The sequence below is a fragment of the Oncorhynchus clarkii genome, chromosome 13, assembly GCF_045791955.1.
Source record: "Oncorhynchus clarkii lewisi isolate Uvic-CL-2024 chromosome 13, UVic_Ocla_1.0, whole genome shotgun sequence".
Taxonomy (NCBI): Eukaryota; Metazoa; Chordata; class Actinopteri; order Salmoniformes; family Salmonidae; genus Oncorhynchus; species Oncorhynchus clarkii.
In genome coordinates this window covers 13,981,240-14,000,149 of record NC_092159.1, presented here as the reverse complement: position 1 = coordinate 14,000,149, position 18,910 = coordinate 13,981,240, and the positions used below count along the sequence as shown (strand labels likewise).

The 18,910-nt window shown below is 44.5% G+C and overlaps 1 protein-coding gene across 2 annotated transcripts in view; it reads right to left on the bottom strand.

Annotated features, from left to right (window-relative positions):
* Positions 1 to 18,910, bottom strand: part of LOC139424439 (max interactor 1, dimerization protein) — a 45,514-nt gene that overhangs the window by 4,233 nt on the left and 22,371 nt on the right. For both annotated transcript variants that reach the window (XM_071176257.1, XM_071176258.1), the window contains exon 4: positions 6,241 to 6,355. In XM_071176257.1, the coding sequence (XP_071032358.1) occupies positions 6,241 to 6,355 (115 nt within the window). The remainder of the gene's footprint in view (positions 1 to 6,240; positions 6,356 to 18,910) is intronic.

Sequence of the window (18,910 nt, the reverse complement as noted above, 5' to 3'; positions counted from 1 at the left end):
TTACTGTGAACACTGAGGCTGAGCGTTTACTGTGAACACTGAGGCTGAGCGTTTACTGTGAACAGGGCTTGACATTAACCTGTTTATCCTGAACAATTTGTTGTTTGATGCAAGAAACCACTTTCCAAAATAAAATGAATGATTATTTCCATACCATTATCACAGAGAATCAGACAAAGGATGCTACCCAGCTTATTCAAGACCGTCTGAAAATAAAAAACTGCCATAAAAAAGCTCTTTACCCGACTGGCGTTCAAACATGCCAAGAAATGTACACGTTTTGTTCTCTTGTAGGAAGCAATCACTGCCACGTTGCTGACTACAAATCATCTATAACTGGGCTAACAACTCACTAACTAGCAAAGAATGTGAACAAATGTGCACACGTGGCTACATGCAGCTCTGGCTTTGATCTCAAAACAAGCGCATAACGATCACAGCTGCTCATGCTGAGTACTGGACTGTGTATGGACTGTGTAGAGTACTGGACTGTGTAGAGTACCGGACTGTGTAGAGTACCGGACTGTGTAGAGTACTGGACTGTGTAGAGTACTGGACTGTGTAGAGTACCGGACTGTGTAGAGTACCGGACTGTGTAGAGTACCGGACTGTGTAGAGTACCGGACTGTGTAGAGTACCGGACTGTGTAGAGTACTGGCCTGTGTAGAGTACCGGACTGTGTAGAGTACCGGACTGTGTAGAGTACCGGACTGTGTAGAGTAATGGACTGTGTAGAGTACTGGACTGTGTAGAGTACTGGACTGTGTAGAGTACTGGACTGTGTAGAGTACCGGACTGTGTAGAGTAATGGACTGTGTAGAGTACCGGACTGTGTAGAGTACTGGACTGTGTAGAGTACTGGACTGTGTAGAGTACTGGACTGTGTAGAGTACCGGACTGTGTAGAGTACCGGACTTTGTAGAGTACCGGACTGTGTAGAGTACTGGACTGTGTAGAGTACCGGACTGTGTAGAGTACTGGACTGTGTAGAGTACTGGACTGTGTAGAGTACTGGACTGTGTAGAGTACCGGACTGTGTAGAGTACTGGACTGTGTAGAGTACCGGACTGTGTAGAGTACTGGACTGTGTAGAGTACTGGACTGTGTAGAGTACCGGACTGTGTAGAGTACTGGCCTGTGTAGAGTACCGGACTGTGTAGAGTACCGGACTGTGTAGAGTACCGGACTGTGTAGAGTAATGGACTGTGTAGAGTACTGGACTGTGTAGAGTACTGGACTGTGTAGAGTACTGGACTGTGTAGAGTACCGGACTGTGTAGAGTAATGGACTGTGTAGAGTACCGGACTGTGTAGAGTACTGGACTGTGTAGAGTACTGGACTGTGTAGAGTACCGGACTTTGTAGAGTACCGGACTGTGTAGAGTACTGGACTGTGTAGAGTACTGGACTGTGTAGAGTACCGGACTTTGTAGAGTACCGGACTGTGTAGAGTACCGGACAGTGTAGAGTACCGGACTGTGTAGAGTACCGGACTGTGTAGAGTACTGGACTGTGTAGAGTACCGGACTGTGTAGAGTACCGGACTGTGTAGAGTACCGGACTGTGTAGAGTACTGGACTGTGTAGAGTACTGGACTGTGTAGAGTACTGGACTGTGTAGAGTACCGGACTGTGTAGAGTACTGGACTGTGTAGAGTACTGGACTGTGTAGAGTACCGGACTGTGTAGAGTACTGGACTGTGTAGAGTACTGGACTGTGTAGAGTACCGGACTTTGTAGAGTACTGGACTGTGTAGAGTACCGGACTGTGTAGAGTACTGGACTGTGTAGAGTACCGGACTGTGTAGAGTACCGGACTGTGTAGAGTACCGGACTGTGTAGAGTACTGGACTGTGTAGAGTACCGGACTGTGTAGAGTACCGGACTGTGTAGAGTACCGGACTGTGTAGAGTACTGGACTGTGTAGAGTACTGGACTGTGTAGAGTACCGGACTGTGTAGAGTACTGGACTGTGTAGAGTACCGGACTGTGTAGAGTACCGGACTGTGTAGAGTACCGGACTTTGTAGAGTACTGGACTGTGTAGAGTACCGGACTTTGTAGAGTCGTGCTGTCACGCCCTGACCATAGAGAGACTTTTTACTCTCTATTTTGGTTAGGGTGGGGTGTGACTAGGGTGGGTAATCTAGGTCGTTTTATTTCTTTCTTTTTTTTTGAATTTTACCCCTTTTTCTCCCCAGTTTCGTGGTATCCAATTGTTGTAGTAGCTACTATCTTGTCTCATCGCTACAACTCCCGTACGGGCTCGGGAGAGACGAAGGTTGAAAGTCATGCGTCCTCCGATACACAACCAACCAAGCCGCTGCTTCTTTAACACAGCACACATCCAACCCAGAAGCCAGCCGCACCAATGCGCCGCAGGAAACACCGTGCACCTGGCCACCTTGGCTAGCGTACACTGCGCCCAGCCCGCCACAGGAGTCGCTGGTGCGCGATGAGACAAGGACACCCCTACCGACCAAGCCCTCCCTAACCCGGGCGACGCTAGGCCAATTGTGCGTCGCCCCACGGACCTCCCGGTCGCGGCCGGTAACGACAGAGCCTGGGCGCGAACCCAGGACTCTGATGGCACAGCTGGCGCTGCGTACAGCGCCCTTAACCACTGCGCCACCCGGGAGGCCGGGTCGTTTTATTTCTATGTTGGCCTGGTATGGTTCCCAATCAGAGGCAGCTGTTTATCATTGTCTCTGATTGGGGATCATATTTAGGCAACCATTTCCCCACTGTGTTTTGTGGGATCTTGTTTATGTGTAGTTGCCTGTGAGCACTTCATAGCGCCACGTATCGTTTGCTGTTTTAAATTGTTTTGTGCGTTTCGCGAATAAAAAGATGTACCCATATCACGCTGCGCCTTGGTCCGAATGTTATTTCGACGATCGTGACACGTGCCTGTCAGTGCAATTGAAATCCGACGCGCTCTGCGTACGACACAGTCTCTTGCACAGTTTGTTTTGTTTCGGTATGTTGTGTTGAAAGTGGCTAATAATGACTGCTCTGATTCGATCACAATTCCCACAGTGAAGGGAAACGTCGATAGAGTTAACTAACGGGGAAACTCGGCTCAGAGGGAACATTGGTTACTACTCAAATGTGTTGTTGGAGTTCAAATAGTAAAGCTTCATAACTCAAATAAATCAATGGAAAATGTCAAATATTTGTCATACATATTTAAAGCATTTGGAGAGCTGTTTTAGACTTGAACAGGTCACAAGTGTGTGTGTTTTAGACTTGAACAGGTCACAAGTGTGTGTGTTTTACACTTGAACAGGTCACAAGTGTGTGTGTTTTAGACTTGAACAGGTCACAAGTGTGTGTGTTTTAGACTTGAACAGGTCACAAGTGTGTGTGTTTTAGACTTGAACAGGTCACAAGTGTGTCTGTTTTAGACTTGAACAGGTCCCAAGTGTGTCTGTTTTAGACTTGAACAGGTCACAAGTGTGTCTGTTTTAGACTTGAACAGGTCACAAGTGTGTGTGTTTTAGACTTGAACAGGTCACATGTGTGTGTGTTTTAGACTTGAACAGGTCACAAGTGTGTCTGTTTTAGACTTGAACAGGTCACATGTGTGTGTGTTTTAGACTTGAACAGGTCACAAGTGTGTGTGTTTTAGACTTGAACAGGTCACAAGTGTGTGTGTTTTAGACTTGAACAGGTCACAAGTGTGTGTGTTTTAGACTTGAACAGGTCACAAGTGTGTGTGTTTTACACTTGAACAGGTCACAAGTGTGTCTGTTTTAGACTTGAACAGGTCACAAGTGTGTCTGTTTTAGACTTGAACAGGTCACAAGTGTGTGTGTTTTAGACTTGAACAGGTCACAAGTGTGTGTGTTTTAGACTTGAACAGGTCACATGTGTGTGTGTTTTAGACTTGAACAGGTCACATGTGTGTGTGTTTTAGACTTGAACAGGTCACAAGTGTGTCTGTTTTAGACTTGAACAGGTCACAAGTGTGTCTGTTTTAGACTTGAACAGGTCACAAGTGTGTCTGTTTTAGACTTGAACAGGTCACAAGTGTGTGTGTTTTAGACTTGAACAGGTCACATGTGTGTGTGTTTTAGACTTGAACAGGTCACAAGTGTGTGTGTTTTAGACTTGAACAGGTCACAAGTGTGTGTGTTTTAGACTTGAACAGGTCACAAGTGTGTGTGTTTTACACTTGAACAGGTCACAAGTGTGTGTGTTTTAGACTTGAACAGGTCACAAGTGTGTGTGTTTTACACTTGAACAGGTCACAAGTGTGTCTGTTTTAGACTTGAACAGGTCACAAGTGTGTGTGTTTTAGACTTGAACAGGTCACAAGTGTGTGTGTTTTAGACTTGAACAGGTCACAAGTGTGTGTGTTTTAGACTTGAACAGGTCACAAGTGTGTGTGTTTTAGACTTGAACAGGTCACAAGTGTGTGTGTTTTAGACTTGAACAGGTCACAAGTGTGTGTGTTTTAGACTTGAACAGGTCACAAGTGTGTGTGTTTTAGACTTGAACAGGTCACAAGTGTGTGTGTTTTACACTTGAACAGGTCACAAGTGTGTCTGTTTTAGACTTGAACAGGTCACAAGTGTGTGTGTTTTAGACTTGAACAGGTCACAAGTGTGTGTGTTTTAGACTTGAACAGGTCACAAGTGTGTCTGTTTTAGACTTGAACAGGTCACAAGTGTGTGTGTTTTAGACTTGAACAGGTCACAAGTGTGTCTGTTTTAGACTTGAACAGGTCACAAGTGTGTCTGTTTTAGACTTGAACAGGTCACAAGTGTGTGTGTTTTAGACTTGAACAGGTCACAAGTGTGTCTGTTTTAGACTTGAACAGGTCACAAGTGTGTGTGTTTTAGACTTGAACAGGTCACAAGTGTGTGTGTTTTAGACTTGAACAGGTCACAAGTGTGTCTGTTTTAGACTTGAACAGGTCACAAGTGTGTGTGTTTTAGACTTGAACAGGTCACAAGTGTGTCTGTTTTAGACTTGAACAGGTCACAAGTGTGTGTGTTTTAGACTTGAACAGGTCACAAGTGTGTGTGTTTTAGACTTGAACAGGTCACAAGTGTGTGTGTTTTAGACTTGAACAGGTCACAAGTGTGTGTGTTTTAGACTTGAACAGGTCACAAGTGTGTCTGTTTTAGACTTGAACAGGTCACAAGTGTGTGTGTTTTAGACTTGAACAGGTCACAATTGTGTGTGTTTTACACTTGAACAGGTCACAACTTGAACAGGTCACAAGTGTGTGTGTTTTAGACTTGTCACAAGTGTTTGTTTTAGACTTGAACAGGTCACAAGTGTGTGTGTTTTAGACTTGAACAGGTCACAATTGTGTGTGTTTTACACTTGAACAGGTCACAATTGTGTGTGTTTTACACTTGAACAGGTCACAAGTGTGTGTGTTTTAGACTTGAACAAGTCATAAGTATGTATGTGTGTGTTTTACACTTGAACAGGTCACAAGTGTGTGTGTTTTAGACTTGAACAGGTCACAAGTGTGTGTGTTTTAGACTTGAACAAGTCATAAGTATGTATGTGTGTGTTTTACACTTGAACAGGTCACAATTGTGTGTGTTTTACACTTGAACAGGTCACAAGTGTGTGTGTTTTAGACTTGAACAGATCACAAGTGTGTGTGTTTTAGACTTGAACAGGTCACAAGTGTGTGTGTTTTAGACTTGAACAAGTCATAAGTATGTATGTGTGTGTTTTACACTTGAACAGGTCACAATTGTGTGTGTTTTAGACTTGAACAGGTCACAAGTGTGTGTGTTTTAGACTTGAACAGGTCACAAGTGTGTGTGTTTTAGACTTGAACAAGTCATAAGTATGTATGTGTGTGTTTTACACTTGAACAGGTCACAAGTGTGTGTGTTTTAGACTTGAACAGGTCACAAGTGTGTGTGTTTTAGACTTGAACAGGTCACAAGTGTGTGTGCTTTAGACTTGAACAAGTCATAAGTATGTATGTGTGTGTTTTACACTTGAACAGGTCACAATTGTGTGTGTGTTTTACACTTGAACAGGTCACAATTGTGTGTGTTTTACACTTGAACAGGTCATAAGTGTGTATGTGTGTTTTTTAGACTTGAACAGGTCATAAGTGTGTATGTGTGTTTTTTAGACTTGAACAGGTCATAAGTGTGTATGTGTGTTTTTTAGACTTGAACAGGTCATAAGTATGTGTGTGTGTGTGTGTTTTAGACTTGAACAGGTCATAAGTATGTGTGTGTGTCCGTGCGGTATAGTTACCTTAATATGTGATTTGGCTTTGTTGAGCAGCCCCAGGGTAGTGTGGCGGTTACAGTCTTTTCCCAGAGGGATGAGGGCCTTCAACCTCTCCAAACACAGACGCAGATGGGCTCTCCTGGAAGAGAGAAACACAGAGAGAGAGAGAGAGAGAGAGAGAGGAGAGAGGTTAGAAGCATAATATTGAAGGATTCAGGAGCCAGATACAGTAGATAACAAGACAACACATAGGTCCAGATGATACTGAGAGAGAGAGAGAGAGAGAGAGAGAGACCCAGAGAGAGACAGAGAGAAAGAGAGATAGACAGAGAGAGAGAGAGACAGAGAGAGAGATACAGTAGATAACAAGACAACACATAGGTCCAGATGATACTGAGAGAGAGAGAGAGAGACCCAGAGACAGAGACAGGGAGAAAGAGAGATAGACAGAGAGAGAGACATACAGAGAGACAGAGAGAGAGACATGCAGAGAGACAGAGACAGAGAGAAAAAAGAGAGAAAGAGAAAGAGAGAGAGAGAGAGAAAGAGAAAGAGAGAAAGAGAGAGAGAGAGAGAGAAAGAGAAAGAGAGAAAGAGAGAGAGAAAGAGAAAGAGAGAGAGAAAGAGAGAAAGAGAGAGAGAGAGAAAGAGAAAGAGAGAGAGAAAGAGAAAGAGAGAAAGAGAGAGAGAGAGAGGTATAATAGTGTTTCCTGCACCCTACTCAGTTTTACTTCCCCCTCCGTGGCTGACCACATGACCTGACTAATAAGATGTAAATGAAATTGTCTGAGCCCGAATTACACCACAACACGCACAATCTCAAATGACACAGAGAGGTGTAATGGCATTTCCTGCACCCCATCCCACTGCAGTTCTCCCTCTCTGGCTCATTATAATCATAGCTAGCTAGACTACATTACTGAAGGTAGGACAGTATACCTAGGTAATGGCTGAGTAGAGAGGTAGAGAGAGATCACTGAGGGTGTAACAAAATAACCTGTCCTTTAGGCTGCTGTGAAGGGTTATTTTAGTTAACCTAGAGCATTAGGCTGAGGTGAAGGGTTATTTTAGTTAACCTAGGGCATTAGGCTGAGGTGAAGGGTTATTTTAGTTAACCTAGAGCATTAGGCTGAGGTGAAGGGTTATTTTAGTTAACCTAGGGCATTAGGCTGTAGTGAAGGGTTATTTTAGTTAACCTAGGGCATTAGGCTGAGGTGAAGGGTTATTTTAGTTAACCTAGGGCATTAGGCTGTAGTGAAGGGTTATTTTAGTTAACCTAGGGCATTAGGCTGAGGTGAAGGGTTATTTTAGCTAACCTAGGGCATTAGGCTGAGGTGAAGGGTTATTTTAGTTAACCTAGAGCATTAGGCTGAGGTGAAGGGTTATTTTAGCTAACCTAGGGCATTAGGCTGAGGTGAAGGGTTATTTTAGTTAACCTAGGGCATTAGGCTGAGGTGAAGGGTTATTTTAGCTAACCTAGAGCATTAGGCTGTAGTGAAGGGTTATTTTAGCTAACCTAGAGCATTAGGCTGTAGTGAAGGGTTATTTTAGCTAACCTAGAGCATTAGGCTGTAGTGAAGGGTTATTTTAGTTAACCTAGAGCATTAGGCTGTAGTGAATAGGTATTTTAGCTAACCTAGGGCATTAGGCTGAGGTGAAGGGTTATTTTAGTTAACCTAGGGCATTAGGCTGCAGTGAAGGGTTATTTTAGCTAACCTAGGGCATTAGGCTGAGGTGAAGGGTTATTTTAGCTAACCTAGGGCATTAGGCTGCAGTGAAGGGTTATTTTAGCTAACCTAGGGCATTAGGCTGAGGTGAAGGGTTATTTTAGCTAACCTAGGGCATTAGGCTGAGGTGAAGGGTTATTTTAGCTAACCTAGAGCATTAGGCTGCAGTGAAGGGTTATTTTAGCTAACCTAGAGCATTAGGCTGTAGTGAAGGGTTATTTTAGTTAACCTAGAGCATTAGGCTGTAGTGAATAGGTATTTTAGCTAACCTAGGGCATTAGGCTCAGGTGAAGGGTTATTTGAGTTAACCTAGGGCATTAGGCTGCATTGAAGGGCTATTTTAGCTAACCTAGGGCATTAGGCTGAGGTGAAGGGTTATTTTAGCTAACCTAGGGCATTAGGCTGCAGTGAAGGGTTATTTTAGCTAACCTAGGGCATTAGGCTGAGGTGAAGGGTTATTTTAGCTAACCTAGGGCATTAGGCTGAGGTGAAGGGTTATTTTAGCTAACCTAGAGCATTAGGCTGCAGTGAAGGGTTATTTTAGCTAACCTAGAGCATTAGGCTGTAGTGAAGGGTTATTTTAGTTAACCTAGAGCATTAGGCTGTAGTGAATAGGTATTTTAGCTAACCTAGGGCATTAGGCTGAGGTGAAGGGTTATTTTAGTTAACCTAGGGCATTAGGCTGCAGTGAAGGGTTATTTTAGCTAACCTAGGGCATTAGGCTGAGGTGAAGGGTTATTTTAGCTAACCTAGGGCATTAGGCTGCAGTGAAGGGTTATTTTAGCTAACCTAGGGCATTAGGCTGAGGTGAAGGGTTATTTTAGCTAACCTAGGGCATTAGGCTGAGGTGAAGGGTTATTTTAGCTAACCTAGAGCATTAGGCTGCAGTGAAGGGTTATTTTAGCTAACCTAGGGCATTAGGCTGAGGTGAAGGGTTATTTTAGCTAACCTAGGGCATTAGGCTGAGGTGAAGGGTTATTTTAGCTAACCTAGGCCATTAGGCTGAGGTGAAGGGTTATTTTAGCTAACCTAGGGCATTAGGCTGAGGTGAAGGGTTATTTTAGCTAACCTAGGGCATTAGGCTGAGGTGAAGGGTTATTTTAGCTAACTTAGAGCATTAGGCTGCAGTGAAGGATTATTTTAGCTAACCTAGGGCATTAGGCTGCAGTGAAGGGTTATTTTAGCTAACCTAGGGCATTAGGCTGAGGTGAAGGGTTATTTTAGCTAACCTAGAGCATTAGGCTGCAGTGAAGGGTTATTTTAGCTAACCTAGGGCATTAGGCTGAGGTGAAGGGTTATTTTAGCCAACCTAGGGCATTAGGCTGAGGTGAAGGGTTATTTTAGCTAACCTAGAGCATTAGGCTGCAGTGAAGGGTTATTTTAGCTAACCTAGGGCATTAGGCTGCAGTGAAGGGTTATTTTAGTTAACCTAGAGCGTTAGGCTGCTCAGACTAGGACATTCAAAGTGTCTCGGCCCTGAGGCTAGATTACAACCTAAAGACACCAGCAACTACTCAGAAACGACTCTCCTGTGTGTATGTGTGTGTGTGTGTGTGTGTGTGTGTGTGTATATATATATGTCTCTGTCTGTCTGTGTGTGTTCAACTATGTGAAGAACGTGAACGTTATGCCTCTGGGTTGTGTGGGGACAGGATGGGAGGGCAGCACTGCTTATAACACCTAAATAATAAACGTGTGCACTTGCACACACACACAAACACAGACACAGACACAGACACAGACACACACACACACACACACACACACACACACACACACACACACACACACACACACACACACACACACACACACACACACACACACACACACACACACACACACAAACAGACAGATACATATACACACACACACACACACACACACACACGCAAACACACACACACGAGCACACACACGTACAAAAACACGTACACACGTCTCTATATATGATAAATATCTGTCTGTCTCTGACAGTAAACAGCCCCATTCAGAGGGCAGGCCAGCCCACATTCAGTCTTTATCTCAGTTATCCTAGTGCAGCACGTAGTGTGTGACCATCTCCTCTCACCCAGCAGGCCTACACAGAGATGGACTACGATCAGATCCATCTCTGATCTCTAGCATGTGTGTGGGTGTCCTCTGCATAGCGGTGCCCCAGGCCTTACTCTGAGGTTACACTCTGAGCAGCATCGCACAGTGAAACATCGGAAGCCGTTCACTTCAAACGGAAGGAAAGCCAGGGAGCCGAACAGGGCGGGACTTAAGTTGGGGAAAGCTGAACTTTATTCAAATCCTCTGGGATGTCGCGTGACGTTAGTGACCAATCGAAGCTCACCACAGCTTCCAACCTCTACTGGATTGGCTGACAATGGCTGTTGATACGTAGCACTACTTAGCGTGCTTGCTAGCACCCACATGAGGGTGAGGTTGGCGTGGCTAGGAGAGTGCCGCTTGTATAGCGCTAACAGCAGGTTACAGACAGGTTTGGAGACCTCTGGGTTATCACACTATTTGACCTGGAAGATGGCTGTAGCACGTCAGTAAAGCTGAGCTGGCTGAACACACATGCGCACGCGCACGCAACACACAACACACACACACACTGGAGAGAAAGAAAAGAAGGGAGGGGTATCCTAGACAAGTCTAGACATGCCTGTCAGGCTACAGCGTGTGAGGTGAATGGAGCTCCTCCAGACAGTAGTTCTACAGGCCTCTACTCCCCGCTCCCCTCCCCGCCCCGCCCCTCTCCACTTCACCTCTCACTGATAAAGACAACCATGCACTCTACTGCAGTCTCAGCAGCTGACCCTAGATAACCCTCCCTTACTGGAGGGAGGGAGGGAGAGGGGGGAAGACGGCAGGCACCGTTCACAGACCTATCTGTCCATCTGTCTCAAGTAAAGGTTAACCTCTTCATGAGTAGGCTAAGGCTAGTTAACCACAATCACTGTAGGTCTATATAGTCACGGCCTCCTGTTCTTTCACACACAGAACTTGGCTGGATAAAGTTTGAATGCGTAGGCCTATTCTGATAGTGAGTCACAGCAGCTAACCACAGACACCTCCACACCCATGTGATGACTTCTCAAAGCACATTTCCCAGCCTTGATTTCTACACACGCAAGGTCAATGTAACTAAGGTTAATATCGCTCTCCTTCCCCTCCTCCAGAGAGAGATGGGGGGACAGAGAGAGAGAGAGAGAGGAGGAAGAAGGGGCACGAGAGGCAGAAGGAGAAAGAGAGGGAGAGAGATTGACAGAGAGGTAGAGACAGAGATCGACAGAGGCAGAGGGGAAAACAAGGGGAGAGACAAACAGAGCGAAGTAGAGAGAGAGTGAGAACGAGATAGAGAAGTATGTCCCTATAATTCTGTCACTGTCCATACACAATGTCCACCAAGGGTTAAATGTTCCTAACCCTCTAAAGCGTGGTTCTTTACCAGTTAGGTTTAAGAGTTAATGGTGGTAATCCCTAAAGCATGCTGGGAAGTTGTTTATCGGTCGGGTCAAAGACCTGGGCTTATGCCCTAATAGGTGACAAAAAAAATGAATGAGTCGTTTGTGGGCTTAAATACCCGAGTGGGACTTTAAACACAGGCATTCTGCACTGTAATCTCCTTTGGGGCCTCCTGAGGACAAAATAGCAAACAGGGAATATAGACCTAGTAACGGGGACTCGGTCTCATGGTTGGGTTCAATTCAGTCAAACTGGTAAGTAAACTGAAATGCAGAGTAAAAATTGGAATTAGAATTTCTGTTTACTTCCTGAATGCAATGGAATTAACCCCAACCCTGCTAGGCCTATCTCGTTACATAAATGGCATTGGATTTAATTTGCAGTGGTAGGACACTGCAACACCACACACACCAGAGTTAGCTACCGGAAGGATCATGCCAGGACGCTAACCTCAGTGTTAGTAGTGTGCTGGGTATAGATAACCTGCTAAGCTAATTTAGCACTGCAGGGGGTTGGATGGCATTAGCACCACTCCTTATGAATAGCCTAGCGCTTGCTAGCGTTAGTCCGCCAATGAGCCTTGTTGCTTTAGCTATTGATAGCCTAGAACGTGTGCTAACGTTAGCCTGCCAAAGAGCCCTGTTCTCCGGGTCATCCCATGAATAGCATTACCTAGCGTTAGCTTTACGTGTATGGGGCTCCCATCTGCATCATGCAGATTACATAATGCGTGCTGCTAGCATGCTGATGCTACCACGAAGTCCTCAGAACTCACACAAAGGAAATCAAAGCCTGGATGTTGAATGACAACAAAGGTAAATGGATGCGTAATGTTGTAGTTTGTGACGCTGATTGCATGATGATGGTACAAACAAACAAATTGTGTGGAGAGATGGTCTTCCACGCTCTCTAACCTCCACCTCTCTCTTTCCCTCTATTCTATCCATCAATCTTCCTCTCTTTCCTACGCGCAAGCCTGCCTCCAACACAAGGGCTAACCCTTCAGAGAAAAAGGCCATCCGCACTTCAAAACCCTCCTTCGTAACCCGGCAGAATCGCCCCAAGCACTGCTCACGGCTCCTGGCCTACGCACTCCTTCTCTCTCTCTATTCATCCCTCCACAGGTTCCTCGTTTACTCTTCTCTCTTTCTCTTTCATCGGATCAAGAGAGAGTTTGAAAGGAAATCAAAATAAAAAACTGCCCCGACAAGATGTTGAAAAATGGTTTGACGAGAGGTTGAAAAGAGAGTTGAAAGGATGCTCAGCTGTGCACACAGACAGGCAGCAAGCCTTTATTGTGGTTGGTGTTTTTAACACTGCTCTTTTCAACCGTCACCTCCTGCAGCTACAGAGGCTGTAGTGGAGGTAGTGAGAGGTCTGTATACAGACTGTTACATTATGGTTGTGAGGTAACTGGTGTCTAAGAGGTAGTGAGAGGTCTGTATACAGACTGTTACATTATGGTTGTGAGGTAACTGCTGTTTTAGAGGTAGTGAGAGGTCTGTATACAGACTGTTACATTATGGTTGTGAGGTAACTGCTGTTTTAGAGGTAGTGAGAGGTCTTTATACAGACTTACATTATGGTTGTGAGGTAACTGCTGTTTTAGAGGTAGTGAGAGGTCTTTATACAGACTTACATTATGGTTGTGAGGTAACTGCTGTTTTAGAGGTAGTGAGAGGTCTTTATACAGACTTACATTATGGTTGTGAGGTAACTGCTGTTTTAGAGGTAGTGAGAGGTCTTTATACAGACTGTTACATTATGGTTGTGAGGTAACTGGTGTCTAAGAGGTAGTGAGAGGTCTGTATACAGACTGTTACATTATGGTTGTGAGGTAACTGCTGTTTTAGAGGTAGTGAGAGGTCTTTATACAGACTTACATTATGGTTGTGAGGTAACTGCTGTTTTAGAGGTAGTGAGAGGTCTTTGTGAGGTTAGAGGGTAGATGTGAGTGGTCTTTGTGTAGACTGTTACATTATGGTTGTGAGGTAACTGGTGTAGTAGAGGTAGTGAGAGGTCTTTGTGAGGTTAGAGGGTAGATGTGAGTGGTCTTTGTGTAGACTTTCATTATGGTCTGTGGCTTGCAGCATCACATTAACGCAGGATGCTGTCTCCCAGTTTAACAGAGTAGCTTAAATAGTAGCTTCTGTAATGTTTTGCAGATAAGGCTAATTAAAGGTGGGTTTGTTTGAGAAACAAACACAGGAAAAACCTAGAGCCAAGGTGTAGTCTAATAACCCCAAACCTAAAAAAGAAAGAGCTTATTTTAGAAATATTTTTTTTTCCATGGGTAAAACACTGATCTGGCTGAGGACATCAAGTCCTGCTAGTTCGACAGTATTTCGTGGAACACACATGAGGCAGAGAGATAAAGGAGCTTTACACTATAGCTGGCCTACATTTCCTGGAACTTTTGAACAAGTCTTAAATAATGAATGACTTGACGGCACGGGCCATCCAAGATGTCTGATATACGTTACATATGTTCTTAAAGGGACCGTTCAGACCCTGGCTACAGACATAACGTCATACATGTGAAGGCTGTGATCAGGACAGTATAGAACATCAGGAAAAGTATTGGTTTGGCGGTAGGTCAGTTTCAATGATGTAGGCCTATGAATAGAGGGTAATGACATTAAAACACTCATTCCTGATTAATCAACACAGATCACATTGCTACTCTGCCCCACACCCTCAACCCCACCTCCCATATGACCTAGTTATGTATGTAGCGAGCTGACAAGTGAGACTTCACATAGATATTCAACTAATTACAGATCCTTCACATAGGCTGCAGGCATCCCAAATGGCACCCAAATGGCACGGTGCATTACTTTTGACCAGGCTCTGGTCAAAAGTTGTGCACTATGTAGTGAACAGGGCACCATTTGGCACGCACACCAGGATATTATACTATTCCAGATCCTTGGTGGAGCGCGGTGGAAAATCTCCAAGCTGACAAGGCAGTCAGGAAATGGAGACATCATGGTCATTATGAACTACGCCCTAAATGGCACCCTATTCCCTACATAGTGCACTACTTTTGGCCAGAACCTTGATTGGCCCTGGTCAAAAGTAGTGCACAACATAGGGAATAGGGTGCCATTTGGGATGCAGACACAATCATTATGAACATGTTCTCTTGTTAGCATGACGCTGACCAATATCACCATGTCTCTTTCCAGGGATAGGAAGGATAATAAAATCCACCACTTCGTCCAGCCTTATCTGAGGCCCCACAGCCTAAATCCAAATAGATTGGAACTATTTCATGTATTTTACTGAGCAGTAAGATTGAGAGCTATACACACTAAACACACACAGATGTTCTGTATGATTTCATTGAAGCGGACATTTAAAAAAATATATACACTGAGTGTACAAAACATAAGGAACACCTTCCTGATATTGAGTTGCACCCCCCGTTTTGCACTCAGAACCCTCAGAATTCGTTGAAGCATGGACTCTACAAGGTGTGGAAAGCGTTCCATGTGTCAGGTTGGCTGGATGTTCCGTGGGTGGAGGACCATTCTTGATACACAAGAAACTGTTGAGTGTGAAAAACCCAGCAGTGTTGCAGTTTTGACGCACTCAAACCGGTGTGCCTGGCACCTGCTACCATACAGTACCCCGTTCAAAGACACTTAAATATTTTGTCTTGCCCATTCGCCCTCTGAATGGCACACAGACACAATCCATGTCTCAATTGTCTCAAGGTTTAAAAGTCCTTCTTTAACCTGTCTCCTCCCCTTCATCTACACTGATTGGAGTGGATTTAATAAGTGGCATCAATAGGGGATCATAGCTTTCACCTGGATTCACCTGGTCAGTCTATGACATAGAAAGAGCAGGTGTTCCTAATGTTTTGTACACTCAAGTGTAGGTTAAATCTATAATTTAAGCACAAAAAATATCAAACAGGGCATGTTGGCTTAGCTGTGTACTCTTGGGAAATCGCTATACGCCCCTGTAGATCATATGGAATAATCTGGAATGAATATATGGGCCAAACATGCAGAGCGTTGATCCACCCCCCATACATTTTGCAGATGGTGAAATGCAATATGCATGTGGCAGTCACTCTTCACAGCCCACATACATGTTACATAAATATTACATACATGCAGCCGTGTGAGTACATGAACCCTGCTCTCTGTCACGTGCACGCCCACCCGTCTTATAAAAACACAAGTTAGCTTACTGTATCATAGTCACAAACACACACACACACACGCACACGAACACGAACACAGGCTCCAATGTTGAATCACGCTACCAACACAATGGCGATGTTGTTTTTCTGGTAAGGATGCCCTGTGTGGTTCAGTGTGTGTGTGTGTGTGTGTTGTTCTCTTTCTCTTTCATTTAGGCCGACTGCTCACTGTGCTGTCACGTGGTGACTGCTATGGTGCAGGTCACATGTTGTGCCAGCAGCACCTGACCAACTAACTGACTCAACAGGTCACGTAGCCTAATGGACAGTTTGTTCGCCATGCTTAATGTCACGTAGCCTAATGGACGGTTTGTTCTCCATGCTTAATGTCACGTAGCCTAATGGACGGTTTGTTCTCCATGCTTAATGTCACGTAGCCTAATGGACGGTTTGTTCTCCATGCTTAATGTCACGTAGCCTAATGGACGGTTTGTTCTCCATGCTTAATGTCACGAAGCCTAATGGACGGTTTGTTCTCCATGCTTAATGTCACGTAGCCTAATGGACGGTTTGTTCTCCATGCTTAATGTCACGTAGCCTAATGGACGGTTTGTTCTCCATGCTTAATGTCACGTAGCCTAATGGACGGTTTGTTCTCCATGCTTAATGTCACGTAGCCTAATGGACGGTTTGTTCTCCATGCTTAATGTCACGTAGCCTAATGGACAGTTTGTTCTCCATGCTTAATGTCACGTATCCTAATGGACGGTTTGTTCTCCATGCTTAATGTCACGTAGCCTAATGGACGGTTTGTTCTCCATGCTTAATGTCACGTAGCCTAATGGACAGTTTGTTCTCCATGCTTAATGTCACGTAGCCTAATGGACGGTTTGTTCTCCATGCTTAATGTCACGTAGCCTAATGGATGGTTTGTTCTCCATGCTTAATGTCACGTAGCCTAATGGACGGTTTGTTCTCCATGCTTAATGTCACGTAGCCTAATGGACGGTTTGTTCTCCATGCTTAATGTCACGTAGCCTAATGGACGGTTTGTTCTCCATGCTTAATGTCACGTAGCCTAATGGACGGTTTGTTCTCCATGCTTAATGTCACGTAGCCTAATGGACGGTTTGTTCTCCATGCTTAATGTCACGTAGCCTAATGGACGGTTTGTTCTCCATGCTTAATGTCACGTAGCCTAATGGACGGTTTGTTCTCCATGCTTAATGTCACGTAGTCTAATGGACGGTTTGTTCTCCATGCTTAATGTCACGTAGCCTAATGGACGGTTTGTTCTCCATGCTTAATGTCACGTAGCCTAATGGACGGTTTGTTCTTCATGCTTAATGTCACGTAGCCTAATGGACGGTTTGTTCTCCATGCTTAATGTCACGTAGCCTAATGGACGGTTTGTTCTCCATGCTTAATGTCACGTAGCCTAATGGACGGTTTGTTCTCCATGCTTAATGTCACGAAGCCTAATGGATGGTTTGTTCTTCATGCTTAATGTCACGTAGCCTAATGGACGGTTTGTTCTCCATGCTTAATGTCACGTAGCCTAATGGACGGTTTGTTCTCCATGCTTAATGTCACGTAGCCTAATGGACGGTTTGTTCTCCATGCTTAATGTCACGTAGCCTAATGGACGGTTTGTTCTTCATGCTTAATGTCACGTAGCCTAATGGACGGTTTGTTCTCCATGCTTAATGTCACGTAGCCTAATGGACGGTTTGTTCTCCATGCTTAATGTCACGTAGCCTAATGGACGGTTTGTTCTCCATGCTTAATGTCACGTAGCCTAATGGACGGTTTGTTCTCCATGCTTAATGTCACGTAGCCTAATGGACGGTTTGTTCTCCATGCTTAATGTCACGTAGCCTAATGGACAGTTTGTTCTCCATGCTTAATGTCACGTATCCTAATGGACGGTTTGTTCTCCATGCTTAATGTCACGTAGCCTAATGGACGGTTTGTTCTCCATGCTTAATGTCACGTAGCCTAATGGACGGTTTGTTCTCCATGCTTAATGTCACGTAGCCTAATGGACGGTTTGTTCTCCATGCTTAATGTCACGTAGCCTAATGGATGGTTTGTTCTCCATGCTTAATGTCACGTAGCCTAATGGACGGTTTGTTCTCCATGCTTAATGTCACGTAGCCTAATGGACGGTTTGTTCTCCATGCTTAATGTCACGTAGCCTAATGGACGGTTTGTTCTCCATGCTTAATGTCACGTAGCCTAATGGACGGTTTGTTCTCCATGCTTAATGTCACGTAGCCTAATGGACGGTTTGTTCTCCATGCTTAATGTCACGTAGCCTAATGGACGGTTTGTTCTCCATGCTTAATGTCACGTAGCCTAATGGACGGTTTGTTCTCCATGCTTAATGTCACGTAGCCTAATGGACGGTTTGTTCTCCATGCTTAATGTCACGTAGCCTAATGGACGGTTTGTTCTCCATGCTTAATGTCACGTAGCCTAATGGACGGTTTGTTCTTCATGCTTAATGTCACGTAGCCTAATGGACGGTTTGTTCTCCATGCTTAATGTCACGTAGCCTAATGGACAGTTTGTTCTCCATGCTTAATGTCACGTAGCCTAATGGACAGTTTGTTCTCCATGCTTAATGTCACGAAGCCTAATGGATGGTTTGTTCTTCATGCTTAATGTCACGTAGCCTAATGGACGGTTTGTTCTCCATGCTTAATGTCACGTAGCCTAATGGACGGTTTGTTCTCCATGCTTAATGTCACGTAGCCTAATGGACGGTTTGTTCTTCATGCTTAATGTCACGTAGCCTAATGGACGGTTTGTTCTCCATGCTTAATGTCACGTAGCCTAATGGACGGTTTGTTCTCCATGCTTAATGTCACGTAGCCTAATGGACGGTTTGTTCTTCATGCTTAATGTCACGTAGCCTAATGGACGGTTTGTTCTCCATGCTTAATGTCACGTAGCCTAATGGACGGTTTGTTCTCCATGCTTAATGTCACGTAGCCTAATGGACGGTTTGTTCTCCATGCTTAATGTCACGTAGCCTAATGGACGGTTTGTTCTCCATGCTTAATGTCACGTAGCCTAATGGACGGTTTGTTCTTCATGCTTAATGTCACGTAGCCTAATGGACAGTTTGTTCTCCATGCTTAATGTCACGTAGCCTAATGGACAGTTTGTTCTCCATGCTTAATGTCACGTAGCCTAATGGACGGTTTGTTCTCCATGCTTAATGTCACGAAGCCTAATGGACGGTTTGTTCTCCATGCTTAATGTCATGTAGCCTAATGGATGGTTTGTTCTCCATGCTTAATGTCACGTAGCCTAATGGACGGTTTGTTCTCCATGCTTAAAACAC